The 11,013-nt window shown below is 52.0% G+C and overlaps 1 protein-coding gene across 1 annotated transcript; it reads right to left on the bottom strand.

Annotated features, from left to right (window-relative positions):
• Window positions 1-495: 495 nt before the first annotated feature.
• GTPBP2 (GTP binding protein 2) lies at window positions 496-11,007 on the bottom strand. Its single transcript, XM_014950874.1, has 12 exons — window positions 10,886-11,007; window positions 8,874-8,900; window positions 8,083-8,267; window positions 7,681-7,789; window positions 6,935-7,132; window positions 6,520-6,694; window positions 5,664-5,883; window positions 5,085-5,220; window positions 4,617-4,675; window positions 3,676-3,847; window positions 3,231-3,395; window positions 496-2,815 (listed from the first exon to the last, which is right to left on the bottom strand). Exons 3-12 carry the CDS (start codon window positions 8,214-8,216, stop codon window positions 2,618-2,620), a joined length of 1,566 nt encoding a protein of 521 aa, XP_014806360.1. The 5' UTR covers window positions 8,217-8,267; window positions 8,874-8,900; window positions 10,886-11,007; the 3' UTR covers window positions 496-2,617.
• Between the last annotated feature and the right edge of the window lie 6 nt (window positions 11,008-11,013).

Raw genomic sequence — 11,013 nt, 5'->3', positions numbered from 1 at the left:
AAAACAAGTTGAGAACAGGCAAATACCTTCAGTGACACAAGTCACTTCCATAGGGAGGCCCTTCTGCCTCTGCCTGTCCCAAGGGAACAACCTGTTCTCATGGAGAGAGTGCAGTCGCAAACCCCTTGATAAGGTCAAAGCTATTTTAAAAACAAACCACTACTTAGATGTGTGCCCTAGAAAACATCCCTTTAATTAGGCTCGGGGGGAATTTGTGGCTGGAAGGAAGCACTCACCACAGCTCGTTCCGCCCACAACAGCCTGAAGTGCTGTGCTCAGGGTGACGTGGCTGCCTGTCACCCCAGGCTGCACACCCAGGCTTGCTCAGATAAGCCAGGAGAGCACGGTTGTAAACAGGAGTGTGCGTGCATTCCTTCCACGCCGCTGGGTGGTATTTATAGGCTGAATGCAGGAAGCTTAGGAAGGGGTGAAGGGCAGCCATCTGCAACCGTGACCCAGCTCCACCCTTGCTCATTGTACAACTTAGCCAGCAAGCTCAATAAAACATTTTTATTCTGTACATTTGTATATAGATGCTTGGGGAACAGGGCCAAACCCCAGCATTAGAAAAATTCAAGACAACAAAACAGCAATTATGAAGAGCATGGCACCAAGAACAGTCATGACACAGATGGCAGGGATGAGGTGAGACCAGCCATCAGTTATTTCAGAGGTCACAGCACCTCATGCCCTCTTTGGGGCAGAAAACACTCAGCAGCAGGGCTGCTGCAAACAGCTGGAACTCCCCCCACCCTCCAGGCAGCTTTCTTGACCCACGAGCACCAAAGAGAAGAGCCTGCTGGCAGTTGGGTCTGTCCTTCTTGCGACCATGGGTGAAAGCCCATGTCACCATAACACCCAGACCGCTGCCAGGATGGGAAGAAAGAGGGATCCTGCTTGAGCAGTGAACCTTAGCCAGCAGCTGCTGTCTCACTGCTGGACTGATGGGCAAGAAGCAGATTTTCAGCTGGGTCAGTGGGGGACAAAGGACAGGTCACTCCTGTCACTACTGAGCTGCCTCTGAATCCCTTCACTGATGCCACCATTTCACTGGCTTCCCCACGCCTCAGCACACTCATTGCAGGGTGCAGCCACCACCTCCTCCCTGCCGGAGCCCACCCCAATGGAGAGCCCTGCTTTGTGACATCCACACAACAGCAGGGGCGGCTCAGCCCCACAGGCACTGCGCCAGCAGCCCACAAGCAGAACTTGCCCTCAGGATGGCAGAAGGGCTTGTTTGGGTGTCCAAGTGCTATCACAGGCCCTTGCCCTTCTCTTCGGTCAGGGCTGGCAGGCCACCGTGCCACACGACGGGGCTGGCTGAAGGCCTGTTGCTCACAGCTGACACATTTGGTCTAACAGTCAACAATAAAACCAAAAGCCTATGTACAGCTTATACAGCCCCTGCTGCACCCTCCAGACTACCAGTGGCCTGGAGTAACGGTCACACAGGGGAGCTGCACGACAGCGAGTGGGAGACACCGTGCTCCACTCTTTGTGCACAGAGTCCTGGCTGGCAACACCAGCTTTTCTCTGACAACAAACCCCAGTGGCAGGGGAAAGAAAAGAATTCTTCCTCCAGGAGAAACAGAAATAAAGTCACGCCACTGTCCATTCACATCTAAACAATAGAAGCCACCTGGTTCTGTGTTTGTAACACAGCCCGTCCTCCTCACACACAAGGCAAACCTGTGAGGAGCCAGCTGGGCTGGGCCCTGGAACAGCCACACCAGGGAGCCCACTGCAAACCCTTGTGCAGGTGATACCTGCGGCCCAACATCCATGGAAACAACCCGCACACGCCAGCACAGGCTCAGGCCCCACTCTGCTCCACGGAATGGCCTCCTGCCTGGCTGCTGCAAGGAACAGATGGAAGTGCAAACTCTGCCCTCACGCCATTACGTCGGGAGGCTCTGCCGCTCAGAGCTGCCACAGCTTCCCAGGAGTCAGAAAGTGGGGTGCTGAAGGAGTGCGTACACGTGAGTGGGGTACAGGACATCTGTCCGACAGTAAGACACTCAGATTAGAGTAATGCAAAACCAACACACAAATGGACACATAGCAGATTAAAGCCAACCAAGATTAAAACGGTTAAAAAGTGTCCTGGATGCATTCTGAGAGGTTCTACCAAGCCCCTGCTGTGGGTAGCAGGGCCTCTTGCATCCCCTGCCCAGAAGGATGTGCTGCAGGATGACTCAGGAGAGGGTTGTTACCAACCCAGTGCTCAAAGAGCAGAAATGGGACCAGATCTTGTGTCAGAGATGGAAAAACATCCCATCACTGCTAGTCTTCAAGGGTTCTGCTCCTCCCAACCAGTAATTTTCAAACAGTAAACAAAGCCAGAACTTGCCTGCCCAGGTCTGCAGGTGCCTCTGATCTATTCTGAAGGAGGGCAGGATAACAAAAGCTGCAGGCGATGTGGAGAACATGCTTAACTTGTCCCACGTACGGCACTGAATGCGAGAAACTCTCCCAGGCTCCATCTCACAGTGCGGAGAAGGGACACCCACACTAGAATGGGACAACAGCAGCTCCAGGCATCACTCGGAGAGCTACAGGAGCTTCCATCCTTCTCCCCGGGTGTTGGTGAGTGGAGATCTCTCTGACTTGGTGGTAGTCAGAAGCTCAGCTGTCCAGGCCCCAGGGACTCCTCCAGGCCGTTTTCTTTGGTGGTGATGGCTTGGAGGTCAGTGACATGCCCAATGCCTTTGGTGACTCCTTCACGGAAAAGCAACTTGGCTCCGATCTTCAAGTATTCGGGATGCTTGATGAACCTGAAACGCACGACTGCCTTCTCTCCTGTCCGCAGCTTGTCCTGAAAAGAAAAAGGGGAGAGCTTAGATGCACCCACCATACCAATGCATGCAGGAGAGGTGTGCATGGATGCTAAGATGAGGCAAATGAGCAGGTTGCCTCCCTGAGGCTGCATGGCTGGAGCCTGTCCCATTACTGTATGCATAAGGGGAGACAGGAGGGCACAAGCCCTGGAGAATGGAAAGTTCATCTCCCTTCTCAGTCTTGCTGTTAGCCCACCATGCTGCTTGTTTTGTAAGAAGGGAACTCTTTAACATGTTTGGAGGAAAAGCAACCAAATGGGCAGGATAAAGGGATGGAGTGTGCTCCCAGCTACTGCAGATACCAGTAGCCTCTAGCTTTACTAGAGGACATAGTGGAATCCAAACAAACCCCAGAGGGAGGTCCATCTTCCTCCTCTTTTCTCCCATGCCTACCTTTCCGTGGATCTTCTCTACGATAGCAGTCTGTCGCACATTCCCCACATGCACCGTCACCTGAAATCCCTTCCGGAAAGTCGTGGCATGGAACAACAGCACGATCTCAGCTTCAAACACTGAGCAGATGGTGGGGTTCATTTCTGGGCTCACCATGACCATGCCCTGCACAACAACCCAAAGCTCAGACCAGTTAGGGCCAGTCCCCTTGCTTGTGAACAGCCCCCCAAAACTACAAACATGTCTCTGCTCCGCGACTTGGTCTTGCAGCCCATTCTTGAGCTTTGTACTCATCTTTCTTTGTACCCTGGCCATTTCCTCCCCTTCCAGCAAGTTTTCTGCAAACATCTCTACTTCAATCCCACACTACCAATGGGGGATCTCCAAGGAAGCCTCTAGTCCTGCTCACTGGTCCAGCGTGCAACCTGGCAACAGCAGGACTCACCTTCCGCAGCAGGGAGCGGTCGAAGGGTCCGAGGGCCAGTGTGGCTGCCTGCCCAGCCCGCAGCACGCGGCAGGCAGAGCGGTTGCGTTGGATACTGCACACTTTCAGCCGGAGGAACTTCCCGTCATCAGTGGGACCAACCACCAGGTTCTCCCCTTCTCGGCAGATCCCACTGCCCAGGGCAGAAGAGCAGCACAGAGTTCATCAGGAGACAAAGAATAAATCTCATCCTCCAAGATCAACCTGCACAAACTCCCCAGGGCCTTCCCCAGGGCCAAGGAGGTGAGTGTCCTTGGACTCTTACTCGGGACCAACTAACTGGGATGCAAAGCTGGTGGGAACAGGGATTTCCTACATTAGGAGCAAAAGGCACACTACCACACCTAAGAATACCAGTAATCATACCTAAGTATCCCTCAGACAGGGGCCATTCTGTCCCCAGTGCTCTGCATTGTTTCTGCTGGAGAGACTGCAGTTGACTCCTGTTCTGTGTGGATGCGCTGTAGCCAAACTGCTCTGATCAGTCCCAAACACTGAGGAACAGTTGCCCTCTCATGGGGTAACATGCACTTAACCTCTGCTGGGAGCAGAGGACTTGCCCTCTAACTTTCCTCCTGCCTGAGGAAGGAGGAAGACAATACCTTGGGATCATGGCTGATTCTGCCAGCTCTGGGTCCCAACATGCCTTCCTTCAGCATGCTACAGGTCACATTCCTAATCCAGCAACTTTAAAGCAGACTCTCTGATTACCACCACATGACCAATGGTCTGCTCATCACACCTCCCAATACCCTGGAGAGCTTTACCCTCCCTCAGCTCAGTTATCTTGGTAGCAGTCAGGACTGAGCCTCACGCTGCCTCCATCTGCAGCGGGTGACTCTAACCTTGTGGGAACTCCAGCAACCATTCCCACCCACGCTCGTCTGCCTGGCCTCACTTACCTCGACAGAGTTCCTCCCACAACAGTCCCCACCTCCGGCACAGTATAAATTTCATCGACCTGCAGCAAGGCAACAAGAATGAGCTGCTCAGACAGCTGTGAAATAGCACTCCAGAATGAGAACAAGGTGCCCGCCCCTTGAGTGGAGGGAGGTGAGCTCTCTGCTGGTCATCAGACATCACCTCAGAGCTTTCACTAGTTCCCACTATCTTCCCATTGAAGAACCTCTGCCTTTTAACTGGCAACCAGAGAAACAATCCTATCTCTGAGATGGGCCTCGCCTAGTTAGGAGAGAGCCCAGCCTAACAGGTTTTTTTTGAGGAGCAAGTCCATCCTTTATTTCGATGTCTTCCGATAGTCCAGGAGTTCATCACATCCCTCTTCACTGTGCCCAGAGCCCCTAGATGTTTGTTAGATGTCACAGCAATGAGTGCAGGACCAGGACTGGAAACAAACTACCCTTACACACCTGAAACTCTGTGAGTTGCTGCATTAGTTCTTCCTGCTCTTTACTGTTGGTCAGTGGAGGGAGGATGTTGAGGAAGACTTTTAAGAGATCCAGGTTCTCCCCAGAAACGCTGGACAGTGTGAAGATAGGGGTGATGCTGTAAGACACAAACAGACAGGAGTAAGCAGAAGGCCAGAGTGCAGCTGCAGAAGGTGGCTGGGATTCTGAACCTATTGAGTCCAGCAAGAGGACAGAGACTACAGCAATAAATGGCCAGAGCAGGAGAGCACATGGGCTAGGTACAGCTCTGCAGTAACCCCTGCCTCAATGGTTGGTCGAGGCACAAATCCCCTGCCAACCCATGCTTCAGTCATGGAAAAGTAATTCCAGGGCAGCCTCTGGCACCTTCTGTTCCCAGAGCCCAGAAAGAGGCCTGGGAGGGGAAAATGCCTTCCTGGAGAATGCAAAGGTAGGAAGTTTGATGAGAAGTCAAGATATTCAAGATGTGGTCACCTTCCCTATGGTTGCCCTTCCCCAGCTCCACACAGCAGCCCAGTCTGAATTGCCTGCTCCCAGCAGAAGAAAGAAATTTTCCCTTACTTGGGAGACTGTGCAAACTGCTGTGCTGCTGTAACAGCATCATCGTCCGAGTTCACAAGCAGGGGAAGCTTGTTGCAGCCTGGCTGTTTCAGGATTCGCTCCAGCTGCTTCACTGTCCGTTCCACGGTGGCTTTTGAACACAAGTCAACTTTGCTGATGACAATGAAGAAGGGGACCTTGAGGGCCATGGCCAAGCCCAGGTGCTCTCGCGTTGTGCCTGCTGCAGGAGACAAGTGAGAGTGTAGGTGTGGTAGCAGTCACCACTGTTGGTTGTTTATGGGACAGCTATGTCTCCTGACCCTCCCACAGGCCCACTCTAGAGATTTCACCCTAACTGCTGAGTTCATCAGCCAATGAAAAAGCAAAATTATTCTTTTAAACAAAACGAAACATCAGTCCAGAAAAATAAAAACCACCAAGAATTTTTGCGACTGATCTGTTTGCTTCAGAAAGATGCAGTAGTTTTCATTCTTGGGCTAGAGTTTGCCAGAAAACAGTCACAAAAATGTCAAGGAAAGATGTGGGAGAACTCCAACTGCCCTTTTACAAGGCTTCAGGATTCAGCACCCCATAGAATATGCCAAAGTTTTTTAGTTTTTTTTTCTTCTGACAAACACAGCCTCAACTTCCAAACAAAGACTCTCTGTCCAGGGCACAGTTTAATGCAGTCTACAGCTCATAAGAGGATCCCAGCTCTGCTCCTCTCCCAGGCACTCATAGGCACCGTCTTACAAGAAATCAATAGAGGCTTCCAGACTAATATTTTTTTTCTGACAACCATTTCCAGCTAAAAAGAACCCACTCCTCCCATTCTTCACACATTGCTGTCAGTCCATGCAGGCAGGGCAACACTCACCAATGCCAGTGTTGGCGCTAACCACCAGCATAGCAAAGTCCGGGCAGTAGCTGGTGAGGCCAAAGATGGTTGTTTTCAGATACTTGTGGTGGCCAGCCAGGTCAATGAAGGTGATCATTTTGGAAGAACTCTCACAGATCTCTTCTGCTGTTCGTGAGTCACTGTAATTTACCACCTGATGAACATAAGAACTCAGTGAGAAAAGGAGCAGGCAAGTGAAGAAAACCCAGCTCCTATCTATCGACTTTGACCTCAAAATTAGTGAGGAGACATCATTCACCAGAGGTATAAGAAACAACGTCTGTTGCAAATGGACAAGTAGCACCCAGGAGGGACACGAGCTGTGTCCTCTCAGTTGTAACAGGAGGGTAGTCCTATTCTCCTCCAGCTTTCTGAGTTCATCAGCCCATCTCACCTCTCCTTTGCTGTTGAAGCCGAGGATCTCAAAGCTGATGCTCGACGTTCTTCCTGACTGGATTTCATGGAGGTGCCGGAAGAGGTTGAGACGTGCTCTGCCCCTCCCGTTGTCCAGCTCTCCTTGTGTTAGGACACCCAGCAGGGTTGACTTCCCCGAGTCCACATTCCCCAGCACAGCCACTCGAAGGTCTAAGAACTACAGGAAGAAGAACAGAGAAACCATGAAACTTAACCACTGCTGTGCTGGATGTGCATGAACACTACATGGCAGTGAGATGTGCCTCAGAGAGCTTCCCTCCACGATGGACACTGCGCAGTGTAATTTTGCTCAGATTCTGCTCTTGCTCCCAGCAAACCACTGTCCAGGAGTTGCAATGCGCTTTCTAGAGTTGTGATGTGACACATTAAATTTTAATATCACAAAAAAGGCCATTTGCTGCAGCAGGACCTCTAAATCCTTCCTTGCTTGCACAATGGCCTGCATCAAAACTGTTGCCGCAGAAGTAAATAATTTCTTGCCTCTAATCCAGGCAATCTTCCCTACTGGTATCTGCCTCAACCATAATCTTGGAGATGAAAAGTGTTATCATGAAGCCTCCCTCTGGCAGCTCTTTAAAGCATCTGCTATGGGCCAATCTATGACAAAGTGCCTCTAGGGTTTGGGCTCCCATCCCAAAAGGAAGCTGCTTGTATGAAGCCTCTAAGCCTCCAGCAGGAGAGGAAGGCCAAGTTGCAGGTCCCTACCTGCTGGTTGTCAGGCACCTTTCGGACAAGCACCTCCGTTATCTTCCTCGGAACGTCGCTGTCGTAATCGACCTCTCTCTCCCGCAGCACTGTAATGTCAGCCCCAACCCTGCCACAAACACGAAAGGAAGGAGTGAGACACACACTTGTACAAGCAGCTCTTGCACCTCTAGAATCACAGCTGGCAAAGTGAGTAGAATGAAAACTAGGAATAGCAAGGAAGGAGCCTCAGGCTTCCAGCCAAAAGCCTTTGTATTTCCAGAGCCTCATGATAAGGGAATTTCAATCATACAGGGGCTTTGTAGAATGCAGCCATCAGCTCTCAGGGGACTTCTGGGAACAAGCCTCTCTACCGGAGGCTGTTTCTGCCTCCAGGTCCTGCAGATGAAAGGGAACACATACTTCTCTGCCATACGGCGCAGTGTCTTGAGTGAGGCACGCATCTCTTCCTCTGAGAGGCCCACCAGCAGCCCGTTGTCCTCCACACCGATCTGATAGACAGCCTCACCTCGGCCCTCCTGTAGTCGCCACTTCATCTGTGTCACCAGGTGCTCAAAGCGATATTGCGAGGGATTCACCAGCTTTAGCTGTTTAATGGAGGGGGCAGTTAGTCACAGCCTGGATGCAAAGGAAATCCCATTGCCCAAGCCAGCAACTCCCTAACCCAACACCACGAAGCAACACCCTCAACTCTGACCCACCTCTAGAAAACACAGCCCATGTTAGTGTCTGCATGGAAGCCATAGGGCAGGTGAGAAAGGAATTCACAGAGGTACATACAGTATATGTTAGAAAAACCTCCTGTATCTTAGCAAAGGGATCTGTACCCTCCCTGCTATGGGGGGTAAAGACAGCACTGTGGGACCTATCTGTGAGCCACAAGAAAGGGACAAATGACTATCAGGGACACCTGTGGCTCTCTTCAAAAGCAAGATTTCATAAAAAACACAGTGGGTCTCATCTCCTAAAACAGATTTCTAAAAATGAGTACCAAGATTAAACTCTTCCAGTTAAGTATACTGGGTATTGCTAGGCACAAAGACACAGAAGATGACTGATAGTTCCTTAGTATGGTGTCCACTTTTCTGTCCCTTCCTTGGACATGTTCCCCATTTGCTGTCTTTGGTGAAGTTATTACTGCAAAATAACCCCTCTGGGAGGAAGACCTCCTTCTGCAACATCAAAAGGCTCACCTTGTATTCGATGTTCCCATCTTCTGCCTGGTCAGAGAATGAAACAAGACAGAAAGGTTAGATGCTCTGCCATCGGGGACTTCTATAGGTGTCAGCTGCCCAGATACCCCACAGCTCATGCTGATGGTTTCAGAGAGAGGGAAAGTGGCAGAAATATACTGTGTTAAGTCACAGCCTCTTCGCCATTCATTCCTACACTCAACTAGAACTTACTTTAGGTTTATTTCTGCTGTTTACATCCCACATCATGAAAACCAGAGGACAAAAATAGGGAGGGACACAGTGGATAATACTGTTTGGGGGAGATTTTTTTTACTGCCAGTAAAGAATAGGGCCAGTCTAACGGTCACAGTGAGAGAGTTCCAGTTCCAAAAAGGCATGGGCCAACAGGTGATTAAGTTTCCTCCATCACCCATCCATGACCCACAATGCTACCCCACTGCATCCCATTCCCACCCTACCCAGCAGCTTCCATTCACCCAATATGGTCAGAATCAGGGAATAGAAGTCGCTGCCTCCTCTCCTGCACACTGATACCTTCCCTCACTCAATTAGTTTTTAATGGACTCCTTCGCATATCCTTGCATACCTACTCTCTGCAAGAGAGAAGGACTGTAGACATAAGAAAGCAAGCTGGCAGACTAAATGGGGCTGCCAAGACTAAGCACTTCCTTTTCCTCGGGACACCGATTTACATGTCAGAAGAGGCAATAGCCCTCTCCTTGCCTTCTAGCTCAGCTTCTAGCCACAGCGGTGCTTATAGTGGCAAAATACCAAGAGGGAAGTTCCAAATTGTCAACTCAGCTCTCAGACAGCGGAGCTATGCAGTGAGAAAAGGGTACTTGCGGAAGGTTTTTCTCTCTTACCATCTACCAGCTTCCCAGCTCTAAGAAAAACACATTCACATACTGTGCTGTCGTCTAAATAAGGGGGTGGGTCTCTTTCAAGGCAGCTGGGACTAGAAAAGCAACAAGCCTAGACTTGCTGGGCCACATACTGCAGAGGGTAGCCAGCGACAGGAAGCTCTGCTGAAACCACAGGGGGCCATCCAGCCTCCAGCTGAAAAGAACAAAAACTAAGCTGCGGCTGCAGGGAACAATCCTGCCCGTGGAGAAGATCTAACAGTAGCAAAGCACTTTTTTCCCCTTCTTGCCAAGAGTCACAGCCCTGCCTTGTGGAGGAATCGCTTCTTCCCAGCGCAGGCTCTTATATTTTACAGAAAGCTCGCTGAGTGGGGCCAAGCAATCGACTCCATGGGCAACGTAACGCTCTCCACAGTGACAGTCTATTAGTGTGGTGCCAACTGCCTGAACTAACCAACACACCCACTTACTACCAATACCATTTTTTCCCTCTGCAAGAGGCAGGTGCCTCACACTCAGTCAGTACCGTCTGCATCTGCACGTCAGAAAACAGTTGCCAAACTAGCTGGGAAGGGAGTCACTAGAACCCGCTGAGCAATGTCTACTTTGACTTCAGCAGCTGGAAAGGGACTTACACCCACGTCTCTCAGGGAGAGACGCGAACAGGATGCTCAGGACTACGAGCTGAGCAAAAGCTTTATTTCTGAAGTTGTTTAGTTCCCAGACGGCAAAGCACCCACAGACAGGTGCCAGGCAGCGAGATGCTACCAAGGGACAGGTTTTGGTAGACGACGCAGGGAGCTCGCTGGCACTGGGGGGCTGCCACATCAAACCCCGGAGGAGACCCCGGAGCAGGGGGAGACGCGGTTCCAGAGCCGGGGCTGCAGGGCCGCCCGGCAGCCGCCAGCCCAACCCCGGGGCGACCCCGCACCAACACCGCCGGGACCCTCTCCAGAACCCGCCTCCAGCCTGACCCGCCAACAAACCCTGCCGGGGGCCGGGGCTGCCAGCCCGCCCAGCACCGAGCCTTCCCTCCGCCGCCCCCCGCCCCCGGGCCCTGACAGGAGCAGCGCCGGGCCCCCGGGCGGGAGTCACCCCCTTCGCAGTTGACGGGACGCGGCGGGCACCGGCCCGGCCGGGGCAGCTCACCTCAGGCGGCAGGTACGGCGGGTTGTTGGCCTTTCCCCCCCGGCTCCGCCCGTTCTTCTTCTTCGCCTTCGAGCCGCCGCCGCCGCCGCTGCCGGGCGCGGGCCCCCCGCGCCCGCGCAGCGACCCCC

The sequence above is a fragment of the Calidris pugnax genome, unplaced genomic scaffold (assembly GCF_001431845.1).
Source record: "Calidris pugnax isolate Ruff unplaced genomic scaffold, ASM143184v1 scaffold24, whole genome shotgun sequence".
Taxonomy (NCBI): Eukaryota; Metazoa; Chordata; class Aves; order Charadriiformes; family Scolopacidae; genus Calidris; species Calidris pugnax.
This window is presented reverse-complemented; position numbering and strand designations above follow the sequence as displayed.